General features: G+C 38.1%; 2 protein-coding genes across 2 annotated transcripts; one reads left to right on the top strand and one right to left on the bottom strand.

Annotated features, from left to right (window-relative positions):
* Positions 1-592: 592 nt before the first annotated feature.
* On the bottom strand, positions 593-7,552 carry LOC112451065 (gastrula zinc finger protein XlCGF71.1-like). Its single transcript, XM_025009207.2, has 3 exons — positions 6,917-7,552; positions 6,447-6,522; positions 593-3,821 (listed from the first exon to the last, which is right to left on the bottom strand). Exons 2-3 carry the CDS (start codon positions 6,507-6,509, stop codon positions 3,267-3,269), a joined length of 618 nt encoding a protein of 205 aa, XP_024864975.1. The 5' UTR covers positions 6,510-6,522; positions 6,917-7,552; the 3' UTR covers positions 593-3,266.
* A 9,019-nt stretch (positions 7,553-16,571) lies between these two features.
* Positions 16,572-19,087, top strand: setmar (SET domain and mariner transposase fusion gene). The gene is made up of 2 exons (XM_017430543.3): positions 16,572-16,746; positions 18,243-19,087. Exons 1-2 carry the CDS (start codon positions 16,654-16,656, stop codon positions 19,011-19,013), a joined length of 864 nt encoding a protein of 287 aa, XP_017286032.1. The 5' UTR covers positions 16,572-16,653; the 3' UTR covers positions 19,014-19,087.
* Positions 19,088-19,861: the final 774 nt, after the last annotated feature.

Raw genomic sequence — 19,861 nt, 5'->3', positions numbered from 1 at the left:
GCTTCTTTAAAAGTCTCTGTCATTCTTTTATCTGCAGGAAATGATTGAACCTCTTTTTTACAAACTCAGCAGGTAGCTCAGTAACAGTCCAGAAATCAGCTCAATGGGATAGCTATCAATAAAAGCTTTTGCTGCAGTCTGCACAGTGTCCCATCCTGGTGGCTTGTTTCCATGACAACTCTTTCCGCCATCCACCTGTGAGCTTGCTGGCTGCCAAGTGAAACAAGTCCCCAGTGCCTGAAATGTGACTGACAAGGTCAACAACCTGCAGATAGGAAACCACTAAAACATCTTGTCCACTTTCAAAGGTGTGGAGCGAGAAACATTCCAATCTTTGCACCGAAGCTCAACTTCTTTTCCTTCTAACATGATGAGATAAAACACACTAAACTGCTGCCAATAATGGCGTAGAATCATACAAGAACTAAGAGAGAATTGTTTCAAATAAAGATGAAAACCTTGGATACAAATATTTATCTGGTATCAACCAATCAGTGTCAGGCTAATACATCCTGTGAGGATCCTCCGTCAGATTTCATTGCACTGAGCTCTCATTGTTCCTGTTACTGCTGCCACACCCCGTAATGTCTTTCATTACTGCAGGAAATAACCTATTCAGCATTAAAAGTAAAGTTTTCACCACTTAAAACTTTAGAGACATGGCTCTTTGTTTAATGACTGATGTGCAAGTAAGCCTATAGCTAAGCTGACATGAGCTGCTGGAGGTCATATGTCCCTTGGTCTAGTTAACAGTTGCAGTCATTGTCTTTTAAGAATTTGTTCAACTTTTGCATTTCTGACTCTTTTAGAAAGATAGTTTTAAATTTACTATGAGAACATGGCCTCAGTGAGTGAAGCCATGTGGCTTAATAAACCAAATGTTCCTGGTTAGAGTTGCTATGAAGGGAAGTAGGAGGAAATACCCGAAGAGGATGCAGACATAATGTATGTGTTCTGTGTAACCACTGTGATAAAGCCAGCAAGTAAAATGTTATGGCTTGATTATTCATATTATGTTCATATCAGTTTTTAATATGGATCACATTTAAAGTCTGTAGTCTATCTCTTGTTAAATGCATTTTGCTATTTATATAACAATAAACTAGTATACCACAGATGCATTTTAATGTGTATCGATTATGTTTTGATTTCAAGTCTCAATAGACAAGTGTTGTTTCAACATTTTTTTTTGTGCTGAAATTTAAATTATAAGGAATTTCACTTTATTAAGAGCAATACTGTAGTAATATTTGTTTATCTCAGCTTCAGCACCAAGGGTAGAAATCACACTTCATTATTGGGGAGAGACAATAAACAGGAAGATTTTTTAGAGGCAATTTTCAGGAGCACGCCAAAGGTACAGTCAAATGTACTGTTGTAAAATGAACAGATGGACACCTTATTATTACTAAATTCTTCTATCAATTAGAATAAATACTGTTGGCTATTTTTTAAATAAATTTTGAAAAATTTATTTTATTTGGACATCACCTGGCATCTTTGGCACTAGCCCCATCTACCAATGTTGGCCCAACATATATGTCTAATGTTAAATAGCCATTTGTCACGCATTTGTCTAATCTGTACAAGAATCCATTTGATCTCTTACTTTGAACAGGTCCTGACAGAAAGCAAAGCTATTTGCTGTTCTCTCCAAGTTAGCATTAGCAGCTGCTGTACAAACAGCAGCCCCTATGCCGACTCTCTCCTCTTCATCCATCTGATCTGTCCTATTTTTAAGTGGAATGATTTCTGCATTCTTCTCTCTGTAAGTGGGGGAAAGGCATTTTTGAAAAGCTTAACTGCATCGTTTTGTCTATATAAAGGGTGGATATGTTTTAAATAATATATTGCCTAAAAGTAGAATTTCCTCAAATGATTTTGGGGGGGTGCAATCACCATTTTATTTGTTTAATTTTTGGGGGGCGGGATGGGGGGGGTCCAACCCCCCTACGATTTTTGTCTATGGACTTAACCTTACTGAAGAGTCTTTACTTTCAAACAGCTCATCAACAACATTAACCTGTTTAACATAGTTAAAGAGAATGTCAGAGATTACAACAGGTCTTTTTGTGTGTGTTCCTGTGTGTATTTGTCTGCCACTTTATCTCAGTCAACTTTTCACGTATTGAGCTAAAATTTAGTGTGGTGGGAGCTATGTCATCCCCAGTGCATTTAGCACTTACAGAGCACTAACTTAACAAAACATGTGCATTACCTAGACTGAACCCTTCTGTCATTTTGCAAAATTTTAATGAAACTTCCAGAAAGTAATAATTGGATGCACATCTACATTGGATTCATAGTTGAAGTCAACCTAATGTAATATGGCAAATCAAATTTAGCAAACATAAAAATGTTTATGCCTTAGCCAATTTTACAAATATTGAATTAACATTTGGTGTGGTAGTAGATGATAGTCATCCCCATTGCATACTCCGAGCACTAACAGATTGGGTAAGATCTGTCTTAAACTTTGGCATCTAAGACAGCTGGTGATATGCATTTCTTCAAGGAGTGCTAGTTTTATTTAAAAATGGCAAGATTGTGGAACTGGCACAAACCTGCCAAAACATGATTGTTCACAAAAACTCATGGACCAGGCAAGGAGAGCATTATTCAGAGAAGTAACCAAAAGGCCCATCATGATCCTGAGGGAACTAGGTAAGTCTTCTGCAGAGATGGGCGTATCTGTCCAAAGAACCTTTATTAGCTAGATAATGCACAGAGCTAAGCTTCATATAACAACAGAAATCACCATAGTTATTTTTTTTAACTAAGATAAGAGACAGATGGGGCAAAATGTAGAGAATTTGGGGGGAAAACATATTTGAGCATTCCAAAGATTTGAGACTAGGACAGAAGTTCCCCTTCCAGCAGGACAATGACCCCAAACTTTCTGCTGAAGCCACACTTCACTAGTTTAATAAAAAGCAGTTAAATGTCCTGGAATGCACCACACTGTAAACACTTAATTTAAGTTCTACAAAATGCCTTCTGATGCAGTTTTTATTTACCTAAACAGTCATACAAAGATTCTGTACTTGCTTGAAAAGATGCACAGACACTAAAAAACTAAAAATCTTTTGTTTAAGTTGCATACCTACCATTATTACTGGGGAAGTTCAGTGACAGATTTGATAAAACATGCATTTATAAAACAAGCACTGTTTGTTCTGATACGCTTTTTGATGCTTTATTGTACTTTTGGGATGGAGCTTAAAGCCAACAGTGAAATAAAGGTTTTTTCTTAATCCTTAACTGGTTTAAAGCATTTCTTTAACGTTGATGAAATTATGAAGTAAGGCTTTTTTCCAGTGTGGATGTCCTTGCTTGTGAGATTTCAAATGAGTTGCCTGCCTGAAATGCTGCCTACATGAGTCACAGTAGTAAGGTTTCTCTCCAGTGTGGATCAGCTCATGAGTCTTCAGAGCCCCTGACTCGCTGAATCGTTTGTCGCATTGGTTGCAGATGTAAGGCTTCTCTCCAGTGTGGGTCTTCTGATGACGTGTCAGATGTCCATGCGACCTGAATCTCTTGTCGCATTGGTTGCAGATGTAAGGTTTCTCTCCAGTGTGGATCCGCTGATGAGTCTTCAGAGTCCCTGACTTGCTGAATCTCTTGTCGCATTGGTTGCAGATAAACTTTTTTTCAGCAGTGGGGTTGAGTTCATGTCGTGTTATATCACTTTTGTCCTTGAAGCTTTCCTCACTGAGGTCACTGCTGTGTGGTGTCTCTGGAGTTTTTATTGACTGAATAAGCTGCTGCTTACTGAAACCATCTCTATCCTCATTTTCAGGTCCTTCTGGAATTTCACAGGTCTGATTCAATGAAACAAAAACAGATAGAGGATAATGTTAGAGCCATGCAAGAGTTATCAGCTCCTTTTTCATTCCACATGAAGATGTGCTCTGATTGAAGGGCATTATCCATTCATTCATTTTCTTTTACCCGCTTCTAATTTCCAAGTCACAGGGAGCTGGTGCCTATCTCCAGCAATCACTGTAAAGAGAGAGGCAGGGGACACCCTGGACAGGTCGCAAGTCCATCACCGGGACACAAAAAGACAAACTGCCATTAACGCTCTCACTCACACCTAGAGACAATCTAGAGTTGCCAATTAACTATAGATGCCTGTTCTTGGTCTGTAGAAGGAAACCGGAGTAAACCCACATGTGGGGAGTGCATGCAAACTACCCCCAAAAAGCCCCCAGGTTAGGAGGTGATCCTGCTACCTTCTCGATGGGAGGTGACAGCTGTAATCACTGCATTACCATGTTGCCCTAAAAGGTATCATGTTTCTAAAAAAAAAAAAAGATATTTTAAACTGTATAAGCTGTACATGTATCAAAAATGTATGTTTGTGTGTGTATTTGTTAAACAAAAGAGTTGAAAACTTGTTTCTGTTTCTGAAGTTTTACATTATTATGGACCTTTTGTGGGTAGCCTCGTTCAAGAAAAGCTCAGTGATTGACAAGACATTTAGTTGCTTCTACGTTGAGATATTAAAGAAAGTAGACCCACTTTCAACTAAAAAGTATTCCATAGGCCCTGATAAATAATAATTTAGTCCATATTATATCTTAAAATGAGGTGCATTTGTCCTCAGATAAACAACACAGGTGACAAATTAACCAGTGTCACTTTTTATTTAACTAAAACTAACCCACCATGCAGAAGCAATGTTTGAATATGAAATAGGTCCACTTTTACTGCATCAAAAGGCAATAAAAGACTAAATAACAGTCAGCCACTGCCAATCAAATACTTGAATTAACTGATCCTCAGAAAATTACAGCACCTCGACAGATGTTGTAGCATTTTGCTGTTTTGGAGCATTCAGGTGTGTTAACATAATGCCAAGAAAAGACATCAGCAATGATCTGAGAGAAACAATTGTTGTTTCCATCAGTTTGGGAAGAGTTCAGGGTCATTTCTAGAGTTTATCAATGTGCAAACAGACAAAGTATTTGTAAGTGGAAAACATAAAAAAGATTTCAGTTTGCCACCCCCGAATCAGACCATGAAATGTGCAGAGTAATTACAAAAAAAAAAAAAAAAAAACAGGCGCTCCATCTCAAACACTACAAGTCAAGAGATTTCCTCAGATCTCTCAGTCACTGTGGTTCAGCTTGTTTCACCCAACACTGTTTTCAGCTATTCAAAACTTGGTAACAATAACAGCCAAAACCAAGCAAACGTAACCCACATATGTATCATAAATAAACAATACATATATAATTTTAACAGTCATTAGTTATTTTCCTGATCAGTATGATAGAGTCTTGTAAGTTCATAATCCCTGGCTCCTCTCTCTTGGCTTGCAGCAGAAGCAATGTTGGCACCAGCTTGTCTACCTGGAACTACTGATGACAACAGGTGGAGCTGCTCTGCTAGCACTGAAAGAAAACTTGCAAAGACCTTGCAGACTTTGCTCTGTTCTTACTTTTCCAACTCTCTGTGCTTCTTCTTCTTGCTACACACTTTCAAAGTCCACAATGTTGTCTTCACCTCTTATACTAAATTCAAAATGAGTTGTCCTTTTTTTGCTGTAGGTCCAGATAAAAGGGTCTTTAAATTGCAATTATACATCTGTGAAACACATGATGCACTGTCACAAAAACTACAGCAAAGAACAACAACTGGAGGACTTTTTTAAAATAAATAATAAGCAAAGTCATCTTGATTCCTAAAAATTTCATAGCCATAACACCAATGCCAATGTTGATTTTATAAGCCGGACAAGTACCTCAGTCAGTGACACATTTAGGTTTGATTCATGAGGTTTAATCACTCTTTAGCTTAAAAGCATTTGAAAGAATCCCTCAAAAATGTCCTCAGTTAAAGTAATTCATTATGGTATTTAATGTGTTATTAGAGTTTATATAGGCATAAAATTCAATAGTTTCCAAGGAAACTGTTTCATTGCATTCAGTTTTGGCACAAATGCTCTTGTTTTAACCATCTGTTAACAGCTACAGCTCATTTAAAATATGAAAAAGAAAACATCAAAGCAGCATGGGTAATTTTTGTTTTCAAAATTGCAAAATAACTTGATACTGACAGAGTTTCGAAATGATCTTTAATTTGAACGAGAGTTTGAATCCCGATGTGTGTGTGTGTGCTTTCAACTCACACTGTTGGAAAGTGTTAGAAAGACCAGCAGATCAGTGATAGCATTGTTAAACCTCAGCTGCTGCCACAAACAGCAAATATTTCAAGCAATTTCTGTAAATCTAAAGTTGGAAATGTAAAGCTAGTTGTTCACTTTTACAGTAAATGAAACGGTAGTCGTTATGAAATAAAGTTTCTCCATATGTCATGAAAAATCCAAAACAACACTTTTGAGTGTTTTTGTTGTTTCTTAGCAACCAGTTTAAACTTTCTTCAGGGTTCTAAACTTTAAATAATAATGATAAAAGTAAGTCAACTTTAATGAGACTTACCTCATCTATTGTCAAGCTTGTGGTGCTGGAGTTGCTCAGGTCTACAATCAGAAACTCCTCCATTTCTGAATCAGCTCTGACAAATGAAAAACAGTGTGAGGAATCACCTCAAAAACTTACAGAACAGAAGCCACAGTGAAACACACCATCCAAGGTCAGGAACAACTACAAAAATATTTATATGTGGAGGGAATTTCTTTTTTTTTTACTTGAACAAAACAGCTCATTCAACAGTTAGACACTAGAGTGATTTATATATATATATAGATATATATATCTATATATAGTGATGTTCTATGTCATTTTTACTATTTGAATAACTGCAGCTTGCTTTAAACACAGAAACAAAGAAACCAATACAGATCTTACAAGACTATAACAATTTGTTTAGAAGTTATACTTTTAATTAAGTACTTGGTATACACAAGCAACCCTAAATAAAATAGTTAAGGAAGGATAATTTTTCTTACCGTGCAAGTAAACTGGCTTATGGAGGTTCAGAGGCTGTTTTAAATGGATCAGAAGTACAGAAATTTGAATGATACATTGATGACGCCGACGGTAACCAAGTTTGAGCTCAGGAGGTTCTGATTTCAGATCTTTTAAATATAAACACCAAACATGTATTGGACTAAATCTAATGTGAAGAACAAAACAGTATGATTTGACAAAAGGGCACAAGCCACATCCATCCATCCATGTTCTTTACCCGAGTGTTCCTCTTCAGGGTTGCAAGGAGCTGGTGCCTATCCCAAGTTGTCATTGGGCGAGGGGTGAAGTACTCCATATACCACATACACCAAAGATAAAAAAGAGAAACAGACAGTTTCAACTGGCCGATTAACCTAACATGCATGTTTGGCGGCTGTGGGATGATCCAAAGCTCCCAGAGAAAACCCACCCAAGTAGAACATACAGTACAAGCTCAGCAGAAAGACGCATGTTAGGTTCTTGAGTCAAACCTGCAACCTTCTTCTTGACTCAGTTTGTGAATAATGAAAAGTTGGGACGCCAAAGAAATCATCATATACAGATTTGTTGGAGAATTTTGTAATTCTGGGTATTGTGGTGCATGTTAAAGCTGGACCATCTGTTTTGGTTTTAACTTTTACTGGTGAAATGTCCTTCATACGCATAGATGTTTTACAATTTAATGTTGTTAAAAGCTTTTGCGATTTTTTTCAAACATTAATACGGTCTGTGTTTCGAGTTTTTCAATTAAAAATTATCATTTTAACAGAATTTCTCAAACAAAACTTAAGATTTTCTTTTTCCTATAGTCTTTTAAAACTTTACAAGCAGGTTTTCTTGTGCAAATCTGCTGTGTACACAAGTTCCTTTTTTACGAGCTGGTGCACACTGCACATGTAATATACCACTGAAAACCTGAGATTGTTGGTGAATGCAAAGTATTTGATGAGAAATACAAATGTAAACTTCATTATTATTGATTTATTTCAGTACAGTAATCATACCATTTTTAACCTGAGCTGAGTTGTCCCTCTGATGTATTCAAATCTAATCCTGTCAATTTTGGTCATTCCGAATGAACATCTTCATCTCTGCCAACTCCAGCTCCACCACTTGTCTTTATGTTAGAGCCACCATCACCAAACCATGCATACCTTGGCAGGTCTCTTTCCACTCCACCCTGTCTTTTCTCTTTTCATCACCTCTCTACTGTTCTGTCCATTGCTTTGGATAGTTGATCCCATGTACTTAAACTCATCCTCCTCCAGTACAGCTACACCTTGCAGCTTCACTCTTTACCTGTCTTCCTGTCATTTACACACATATTTATGTTTTGCTCATACTAGCTTCCATTCTCTACCTCTCCAGAGCATGCTTCCACCTCTTTGTGCTCTCTTCCACCTGCTACCTTCCCTCACAACAGATCCCAATGCAAACATAGTACACGGGGACTTCTGCCTGATGGAATCTGTCAAACTGCCTATCATCACCGCAAACAGGAAGAGGCTCAGTGCTTATTCCGAGTGTAATTCCACCCCCATCTCAAGCTCATGTCTCATCTGAGTTTTGCACAAAGATCTTGTGCAATTTGTTCGCACTCAGAGTATGCGTTGAGGTTGACTCTCATTTATTACCATGCCAAGTTTTAGCTTGGTATCTGTAAAAACTACATGATTATAACCACTTTTGTGTTTGCTCACTTTGATTAGGTGTGGCGACCATCTCGAATCAGGTCAACTCCAAAAGTTAATTTTGCTATAGATGTATTTTCAGTGATTAATTTCTGAGTTTCATTTAAATCTGTTCAGTGGTTCATGAGATATTTTGCTAAAAGTCAGACAAACTCACACAGTCAGTCACATGATCGCCTGCTATTTATGGCAATGGATAAAGATGTTGAGTACATGTTGAGTAGTAATAATGTAATTCTTCACCAACTTTGGTGTCTAAACCGAAGCATAAAATGCTAGTCATAATGACTGATGATGAACTAACATTCAACAATAGAGGAAGACTTTTTTTTTTCATTTTGTCATGGGAAACTTAACTGTAACAGACTATTAGTATAATATCAAAATAATGGTAACAAAAAAATAAATTCTGTAGTGGTAATCATCTGTTTAATGTATAATGAATTGTTAGGTGGATTGTTCTGGTGTTTTCTCTGAGGGCCCAATTAAAGAGCACTGCTTACAGCCTGCAGCATACTGTTAGCCTGAATGTGTGTTTAGACTCAGTTCAGGCTGACGCAAAACCTTCAGGCTCATTAATATATATATATATATATATATATATATATATATATATATATATATTAGATGCAGCTTTCACTGTAAGCCTTGTGACTTTATTCATAAAGGAGTATTGAATTTACAGCAGTAATCTAAATTCAGATTAAGAATTTAAAGTAGTAATGAATAAACAAACCTAAGTATTCATGAGCACACAGCTTCATTTGTAAACAGATTCATAAAACAGAGCTCTCTTTAATGGTAATGAAAGTGAAAAGACTTGCTCCCTCTTTCTAGAATTGATTGAGCGGTTATGAAAACCACTCAAAATCAAGCGGACTTATACTGATCCTGTAAATTTCACATAAGTATACAAACATTTTCAACATACTTTGGCCATACATCATGCTAGCTTGGACCTCTCCTCTAGAACAACAACTATGTTAGGAAACAAGTTAGAAAAGGTCAAAGTTCTGCTCACTAGCAAAGCCCAGATAGGCCTCACCTTTATGGAACTGTTCTTTTAATACAAAGCATGAAAGTGTGGAGATGTCCCTGCTGCTGTAATATTTTAATAAATGGTTTGTAACTCATTATACAGCAAAATACAGACTTTACTGAGATGTTGAAGTACCACGTTCTCTCAGATTAGCTTCAGGAAGCCTCAATCCTGATGCTAAAGGTTCCTAAAACACTAAGAGACTGAATGATGTTCTTCCAACAGATATTCTCTAATATCTTAATTTTTTCTGAATTTGTTTATTGTAGCCTGACACTGACTCTGTGCTGCACATAGCAATGAATTTGGCCAAACTAACTGCTTCCTATTGATCTCTCTGCCATTTTATTTTTAGTCAAAGCTACAAGGAGACTCGGCAGGGGGTTGAATAAATATTGCGTTTGCGATCCACTGACTATTCAGTTAGAGACCCAGATCTTCATCTGCTTTACAAATTGGCACAAAACATAAACATAAGAGTGAGCGAGTTTGGTTGAGTTTTTCTTAAACGCCCACCTGAGACTTTCATTGGCAGATTTGTTCTGTTCTGTTGTTGGTTTTAATGCATGTAGTTGAAATCTGACATTGCTTTTGAAACAGATCATCTTTTGTCTCTCCTCAGAAAATGTTCTGCTGATATATCGACTGGTAATGAAAGAACAGACACCGGCCCATAACTGGCTAAGTGGAAACAGAGAAAGAAAATCGACTGGGCGGAAAGAGCAGAACTTCTTGTGAGATTTAACATCCTCACAGTGAACTCACTCGACTGAATGGATTTCTTAAAACCAAGCATTGATTTCTGAAGGCTCTGGACTGCTGTTAACCCTCTTTACTCACTGCATTGATGGGTCATGGGTTTTTTTTATGAGAAGGGAATAAAACAGAATGATAAAAAGTGATGTAAAATCAAACCTGACTAGATAACTATGAGTTTGGTTAGAACTGAAAAGTGTGGGAAGCGTTGTTTATTTACTTGAAATCAGAAAAGCTTAACTTACTTAATACATTATTTATAATAATTTACTCGAGAAGTTTGACATTTGTTCATAAAAAAGAGATCCTTCAGGTTAACTGAAATTTAATGGCTGAATCAAATAACAAGAAAAAGAAAGACGAGACAGGCAGTAAAATAATCCTGCTGACTTTGTTGTTAAGGGGTTTTATTTATGGGATGTATAGCACAGCCTGTTTGGCATTAGATCACTGCATTGTTTGTCATTTTGGTATAAGATCAAGTATGAAAACGTAGTAGAAGATAAGATCTATTTGAACGCAGCCTAATGATCAACCCCTTTGCTGCTGGAGTTCAATGTAGCAGCAGAACCAGAATTCAAACATCTCTCGAGTAACTAAGTAGATAAAGTTCTTTTATACAGTACTTTAACTGCACTGGTCTCAAAAATCCACTCTTCGTACTGATGTCCAGTTTCTTTATTCCACTCAACAACCACGGAACACCGTGAAAACTATAAAACATGACAAAACAACATTAAGCACAAGCTTCAATAAACAAACAATACGGAGTTCTTTTTTCTCTCTTTCACAGTATTACATTATACATAGCTTAACAAAATTTAAAAAATGAACATAAATTACAATTATTAACAGTATTACCGGGTTTGCCAGTTAAAACCAGTTGCAGAAATAAGAGGAAGCCTCTAAACGTATCTCCAACGGCGCTGTTCTCTGTCTCTGTCTGTTTGGCTCATTTCATTTTCAGTCGCGCTTCCAGTTTGCTGTTGTGCGTTTCAAAGAAAACAATTTCACTTAAATAAACCCAAACATCCGACATACCTTAATATTCAATGTTGCTCAAAGAAATGTGTCCGTTTTGAACATGGAAAAAACTGACTTGCCAACTTCTGGGTTGCCGTAGCAACATGAAACAAACGGCAGGTAAGCGTCAGTTACAAGTATCTGTACAGTTTGTGGGGCCGTCCTCACAAACTGAGAAACTGTGAAGAAGGAAAATAGTGAGAGAGACCACAGAGGCACCTGTGAGCTCTCTGAAGGAGGTCCAAGCTTCAGAGGGTCAGATGGGAGAGACTGTTGTCCTGGTTCTTCACCTGTCTGAGCTTTATGGGAGAGTGGCAAACAGAGACTCTGTAGAAGAAAACTCAGATTAAATCTCCACTGGAGTTTGTCTAGATTGTTTAGAGACTGTAAGAGCCTCACTGCAGTTTTGTTCCAGCTGAAGTCAATCAAGGGCTTTATTTTTCTTTTTTTCTTTTTTAAAGACAAACCAAAAGTGTTACAATCTAAAGGAGAGAAAATAAAAACATAGACCATCATCTCTAATTCTAATTTCAATACTATAGATTTTCTAATTTAGAAATGTTTGGTAGGTGGAAGAAACATATTTGCAATCAGCTGTTTGGAATGACTGACTGATCAAAAACTAAAGTTTTTCAGACTTGACCGAACAGCTGAGTCTAAATGACCTATTTGTTGCCTGATTTGTGGAACCGTGTTGTCAGGGGCAATGATCAGACATTCTGTCTTATCAGGGTTTAATTATTGTCTGCCTTTCATGGTGGCAGACGATCATATAATTGCCCACTTGTGTGTAAGTCCATCTGTCTGCAAATTATCTTGTAAATGTTTTTTTTGAAACTCTCAGAAATATTCACTGAATGCACATCTAGAACTGATTCATTTTTGGAGCCAACCCAAATGAAGATGGCTGACACTAAATTTCCTATAACTCAGTCAATTTTACACATGTTGAGCTAAACTCTGGTGTAGTGGTAGCTGAGAGACATCCTTATCACGTACTTGGAGCACTAACAGAAGATTGCACAAGATTTCTGTTTAAAGCTATGGCTTGCAAGGCAGTGGGCAATATGCAATTCTTTTATTGAAGGTAGTTATTTTTATCAAATTCTTAATGTCTGACAGGCGCTCACTTCCATTTGAAAATATGAGCAACTCAAAGTCCTTAAAGCAGCATTATGGCTGGATATTATCTGCATTAATGTGGCAACAAATATTGCTGAATTTAATAATAATTTGACCGAAAGCACATAAAGCTAAAACAAAGAATAGGCCCCAGAACAGAACCCTGTCCACAGTAAAAGTCAGTATCAGGAATAATATGGTTTATATAGATGCAAAAACTCCTTTTAGGAAGACAGGATGTAAACCACTATATAGCAGTATCGATGACTAAGGGGACTGTTGAGAGGACAGAATATTAAATGAGGACGTACTGCACAACTTTGGACTAACATGCCTTCTACCAGTAATATGCATGTCTGACTTCCAATTTCTGTAATTTGATGTTTTGTAAGGAAAGCATTGAAGAAGCACCTTTGAAACGTCTGAGGTCAGTTCATCATCTACACCATCATCATCATGTTTATTCACAATGACAAGACATTCGAGACAAAAGGCTTTGAACATTTTCTTTGTTCTCCACTGTCAGACCCGACGAGAGTGCATCCAGGAGGCCACGGCAACATCTTTCCTTACAAGTGGGAGAAACATCACAGGCAATTTGAGGCCGAGTCAATCAGCTCAGTATCAGACAAAGTGCCGGACAGTTGGTAATTTCTCCAGAGAACGCGCTCTGACAAGTCTTTGGTACAATCACTTTCCAACAAACTGAAGTGAGGCCTCAAAGTTCAGCTTCTTTGTGGGGATGTGTGCGAGTGTGTGTGTGTTTGCAAGTGTGTGTGTGCATTCTCATTAAAGTCCAAACCTCACTGACATGTAGACACACTGAGGACTGTTAGGCTGTTTCATCCTGCTGTCAGAAACACAGGTTCAGTGTCAGGTTGTATCATGTCATCCAGAAAGAGATTCTTTAGAACTTGTGTTTATATTATGGGAATTTTATTTTGCAGCACTTTGTAACATTTGTAGCTATTTAAACAATGAACTGACTTTATTTAAAGAAAAAAAATGTGTGGAAAAACTAAGCAATTCTATGGGTGGATTGGTTCATATTCCCTGTCCTCCTTTTTAAATCTATCCACCTTCTTCTGCTTATCTGTGGTCTGGTCTCGAAGGCAACAGGTCCAGGAGGGAAACGCAAACCTCCCTCTCCCCAGCAACACTCTCTAGCTTCTCCCCGGAGGATCCCAAGGTGTCCCAAGGTCAAAGAGGATATATAATCCCTCCAGTGAGTTCTGGGTCTGCCCTAGTCTCCAAAGGGACACTTCCAGGAGGCATCCTATTCAGAGCTCCATCATCCCCCTGGATGATGCAGTTTTACAGTAACTTTTGGTCGTGGAGCAGGGCTTGTGTTTAGCCCAATTAAAAATAAATAATTTTAAATAAAGTGATGTGTGTGCCACATTACTTTTCAAACATGTCAGAGTATTCAGACTGCTCTGTTGTTGTTAGTGATGCAAAACATTCAGTAAATTAGTCACTATGCCAAATGTGCAAACATTTTAAAGTTACATTTAAGTTAGGTCTATTCATTTAAAAGAGGGACAATGCACATTAGTCAGTCATGAAGCACAACATTTAAATATGCCAGGTTTAGTTGTACAGGCTAATTTTCATCTGTGGACCCCTGCAGGTTGATGGTACACAGTAAAGCTAAAGTATCTGCCTGTTTTTGTTTTGTTCCCCAGAAAAACAAAAAAGACTGATTGAGGTACAGAAACTCCAAGCGTATTTCGCAGCTGTTTCTTGATAACAATCTCCATGGACACATCAGTGTGAATGTGTAGATGATGAGATGGCAGAGTGGATCACATTTACAAAAAGCCCTATTATTAAAGGAGTGAAAAAAAAATACCATCAGCACAAAATCCATATTAAGACCAAAGTGGAATGCTTGCCATCTTAAAACAATTTCAGTCTCCAAAATGTCATACTGGTTTATGCAAACCCTGTTTCATAGACCTTCACACCATCATCAGTTTGGCAATACAGCTTATTTACATAAATAGATGGGTTTTTTGCAAGCATAAATAGCAGCAGCAAGGCATAGCCCTTTCAGCGCAGCCTGGGGTCACTTCCAAGCAGGGGTTTCATAAAATTACTGTCAGTTTTACATTCTGTTATGTTTTATGTTACACTTTAATGCAGAAATATTACAAAATTCTTGACCAAATCGGACCCGGCAACAGAGGGCGGCCTAGCAGGCTGGGCCTCCCATTCAGTTATTCGCCCCCTCCCCAAGAGAGATTACTAGGCCATGTAAATTAGTTGAACCTATGCAATGTAGTGACTCAAGACAACCAGCAGAGGGTGTTGTGGGCGATTAAAATGAGGGATTCCTTACTCAAGAGTCGAAAAAGATGAACCTGTTCAGTGTATTTTCACTATAGAGAGGCAGAAAATCTGATTATTGAGTTCAATCATTTTTTAAGATGGATGGAGTTTTCTTTATTTGCATGTCAGGTTTGTTAAACAAAAGAGTGTAAATGTTAAAAATGTTCTGTATTTTTTAAAAAACATTCCCACCTCTCTTCAGGAGAAGTTCATGTACAATTGCCTTTAAGTTTCTGGTGTTACTGTGTTTTAAGCACAATGATTATAATGCAGTGCTAGTTTCTAAGATTTATGCAAAAATTGTTTATGAAAACCTGAGCACAATTTCTCAGCATTTTCTGGTGACTACATGTCTCTGTTAAGTTATATGTTTTGTATTAATAAACAACATATGGGTATTTCAGTTACAAGGTTACGTAAACCTTTATTTTAAATTCTTCTGGAGCTGGGTATGGACCAAACTGAGGCCAGGCTGCACCAGAAGTGTTACAGCTCACCAGTGCTTGCCTGAGAATTTATGTAAATAGCCACGCAACACAAAACTGACAATAGTGTTAAAACTTAAGTCAGTATTAAGTAGTAGTATTTGCTTTAAGATTTTGGAGCTTGAAGCTGTTTTAAGTTGGCAGCAATTCACTTTGGTTTTGTTAGTCTTTTCCCCCAACTAACCATTGATCCGATTTTCTACTATGATTCACTTTGGTATCCCTTCATTTAAAATAAATAAATAGCTCATCTGCGTAAATGTCAGTTTACATTTTATGATCCAGAGTCATAATAGTCTCAACTGTATGAAGGCTACCTGAGAAGATGAAAAATGTGGCAAACTGCAGTAGCATAAACGACCACCTGTAGCTGCCTCTAAAATGGAGTTGATCCCAAAAGACCCCTGTGTAAAAGCTTTGATGTACACCATGAATAATTACGATCTATAGTTTTAAAGACATTTCCATAAAGGCCATTCCAGACAGTTCTGGATTATAAACTATTTGCCATAACAGGTTTTTCAGTCACGCATGCAAGCAGGAATATGAAAACTACATTTTATGCTATTTATGGGTATATCAACAACTGTAAAGTAAAACGTTAAGCACTGAAAGTAAAGTTAGTAAGAAAGAATAAAGTTTATGAAAACCCTGAAGAACATAACTATGTAGAAATGTACTGTCACTCATCTATTATGCTAACTATAAAGTTGGTATAGTATAATTAATATAATATAACATGGACAAATTTGAATTACTTATAATTTAGGTATATGCATACACACAAATGATGACAGTAACATTGCTAAACCAAAGCAATGTTAACACACACACACACATATATATATATATATATATATGCAGTAAATACTGAAAAATAAGGAAACATTAATCAATGAGCTTTAAAGGTTTAAAAGTGCTTCAGTAGATTTTATTTAACTACATTATCCATTTGCAATTGTAAAATGTGGTTAAAAAGCTAAAGGCTGCAAATAACTTGCTTATGAAGTGGCTTTAAAGAAGATGCTGGAATTTGGAGTGCTCAAACATACCTGAATTGTTTAAAAGTGTGGCTTTTTTGTTTTGTTTTATATGTATGTGTGTATAAATGACAGTTCATATGAATATATTAAAAACAATTATGAAAGTGAAATCACATAAAGAGCAGAAAACTATACAGGTGTAATGATTCCTTCTCACCGCTAGGGGGAGTCAGAGGACCGTGACGAAAGCGGAAGTCGCAGCTCCCGAGTTTGTTGACATCTCCAGCTAATCATGACCGCTAAAACATGACTGGATACGATAAGCATGGTCAGGATTTGAGTGGCGGCTTGGAGGATGTTCCTGTTTTATGTAGAGGGCCGACGTTTCCTAAATTTAAGGTAAAAAAATAAATACTTACTGTAGTAAGTGTACTGTAGTTTACCACGACTGATACATTGATTGTACTGATGCAGGTCGAAATATCTTCTAAACTTAAGGTTTTTGAAGCTGCTGCTGGTCTGTATTGGTTCCCTGGTAATCCGTTTTGTCCACAGGATAAACATGTTTTACTTCAATACTGCTTTAGCGATTCAGTATAAACAAATTAAATACATGGCAGCTCGTAATCGTTAGTAAATGAGGCAGCTTTAAATCAGACTGTGTGTGGGAGCTGATTGAGATTTTTTTTTTTTTCTCTCCTGCGAAAACTAGAAGAGATGATGAGCAGGGAAGGGATGAGCCTCCTCCTGAATGGAGCAAGGAGGTGTCGCCTTCAATCAGGGACTGCTCTGAGCAGAGCTGCACAGTATATCAAAAATGTATGGTCATATCAGCACACCCAAAAGACAGCTTGGATTGCAATAAACCATTCAAGCGCCATGCATTCATGTTCTGTATGTTAGTAATGGTTTTATTGAATCCATCAGACTCTCACTGGCCTTGATGCCCACCCCTGGTTTAGATGATAGCGATGACAGAAGAGAAAGTGAGGAGAACTTTTTTTTTGCAGCCTTCACAGCAATCTAAGTTTATTATGTTAATAACAGCTGACAACATAAATGAGCTTCAGTGACAAAAACACCAAAAGTCACCAACTGTTTAAAACTGAGCCTGTAATTCTTACTATTCAGCAGATTCACTGACTTTATTCCAAATAGTGTTTAGCCAATGATAGATAATTTGATGAGAAAACGAAGACCGTTTTATAGCTTTAGAGAGCAAGAAGTCAGATGTAATATTTGTTGGCTCTGTGGGTTCAGTGTCTAACAGGTCTGAGGTGTCCTGACCAGTCAGACATTGCACTTTCACAATCTGGAAACGGTTGGTTATTTAAAAAGTCGACAGTCGTGTGAGCTTTGAAAACACATTTATCTTCTCTAATTTATTTATTTGTTGTGAACATGTGTCTGTGTTGGGATAAACTTGTAAAAATAAGAAAATAAAGACTGAATGAATCCTAGTGAGCTCTTTTTGAATAAGTGACAAACTTTAGAAAAAGCATCTGTGACCAGCAGGTGGCAGCAAATCATTACAGCAGCCCTAACAGGACTACAGCAGGTCAGAAATATCTGGATTTGAACGCTGCTCTATTTTAAACTTGTTCTACTTCCTTGGCTGTTTTATGCAGACAGGTTGGATAAAGGAGGTAGGCAGGGTTCATGGGCTTACATATCCCTTAAGCTTAATATTTTGAGTAAGGTTTATAGCTTTTATTATATTGATTTGCAGCTCATATGTATTTATTTTCAGTGTTTTATACTGAAACAAAGAAAAGCAGCAAACTTTCCAGGCATTTTCTTTTTCCTGGAGAAACAAGTTTCATTTAATACTTCATTATATATACACATTCCACTTTAATATTTCTCTTTAAATGGTGCTCATGTTTATTTTCCAGTACTGCACAGATAACGTCCCGGGACCCGGATGCTCTGTAGACCCCAGCGAAGTGACTCTTCCTGGATGTTCCTGCCTGACCCGCTCCTGCTGCCCTGAGAGCTGCTCCTGCCTGCAGATGGGCGGACAGGCGTTCGATGGCGCTGGCAGACTCAGCAGGTCGGACTCCGGTTACTGTTCCCCTCTGTTTGAGTGTAACGCCCTCTGCGGCTGCGGCGACTCCTGCTCTTACCGCGTGGTGCAGAGAGGGCTGAGGCTCCGGTTGGAGGTCTGCGGCGCCGGGGACAAGGGCTGGGGAGTTCGAACGCTGGAGGGAATCCCACGTGGAACGTTCGTGTGCGAGTACGCGGGCGAGGTGATCGATTTTGCCGAGGCCAAGCGCAGACAGCTCAGCCAGACTTCTGAGGAGAATAACTACATCATCGCCGTGAGGGAGCATTCGGGACCGAGCTGCGTCACCGAGACGTTCGTGGACCCCGCTCAGGTGGGAAACGTGGGCCGTTTCCTGAACCACTCCTGCCTCCCCAACCTGCTCATGCTGCCGGTGCGTGTGCACTCTGTGATTCCAAGGCTGGCACTGTTTGCTGGAAGGGACATTTATGCCGAAGAAGAACTGACCTTTGATTACTCAGGAGGGTATAGCAACCAGCAGCCTGCAGAGATGCTCTCCGCTCAGAGTGGAGCTGCTGACGGACCTCAGAGGAAAGTGTGTCACTGTGGTGCCAGCAGCTGCACACACTTCCTTCCACTGGACTTATCTGTTCTCAGCTGAAATAACGTAAAACAAAATGAATGCATTTGTGTTAATATAAACTTTTTTTTTTAAATAAATTGTTTCCAAATACAGACGTTTTTCTTTTTAAAACTACTCAAAGTCACGAAGGACCGTTCATAAACAATTCATAAAGTAAGAAATAAAATTTGCACAATATTTTTCTTATAACAATGGTAAATGTGTCCTTAAGATGTGCGTTTGTTTAACTACAGAAACAGTCGAAGTGGTCAAGAATGGTACGTGTTTAAGCTCAGTTTTGTTGAATACAGTATGCAGATAAAAAAAAATTGTGTGAAACAATAAACTTTCCTGTGTGTTTGAATGCCGAGCTGTCTTTACGGCGCTCCACCTCCCTGCTTCATCTTCAGTATTTATTTTTGACACTTGTCCTACTATATCTTTCTTTTTTTCTCTCTTTTAGCTGCAGATTCACTCTGATTATTCCACCTAAACATCTCCTCAACTCTAACTTGTCCGATTCCACCATATTTGTTTACCTACATAGACTGCAGCCAGCCTTACGTAGGTCCGTCACGTGACCTGAGCTTCCACGTGGTGTTCGCCAGATTCAGCTGAGTTCTTTGTTTACATTGAGAGCATACCCACATTTCAGAATCATATACCAATATATCTAAAAACTACGGGGGTAAACTTGTTCAAACGGCACCATTCGATACAGTTCAGCTTAGCTGATTTCTATTTAGCTACGAGTCGGTTTATTTCCAGTTCCGTTGAACTCAGTTGGTTCAGCTGCTCATTAGTAGAAGACGGCGCAACACGTTGGAGGCTGATGAACACAATCAGCTGGATGAGTCATGACTGTGCTCGTCACTGCTTCCTGTTTG

Source organism: Kryptolebias marmoratus, linkage group LG4, assembly GCF_001649575.2.
Source record: "Kryptolebias marmoratus isolate JLee-2015 linkage group LG4, ASM164957v2, whole genome shotgun sequence".
NCBI lineage: Eukaryota > Metazoa > Chordata > Actinopteri > Cyprinodontiformes > Rivulidae > Kryptolebias > Kryptolebias marmoratus.
Note: the sequence above shows the minus strand (reverse complement) of the source record. Positions and strands in the feature narration are given on the sequence as shown.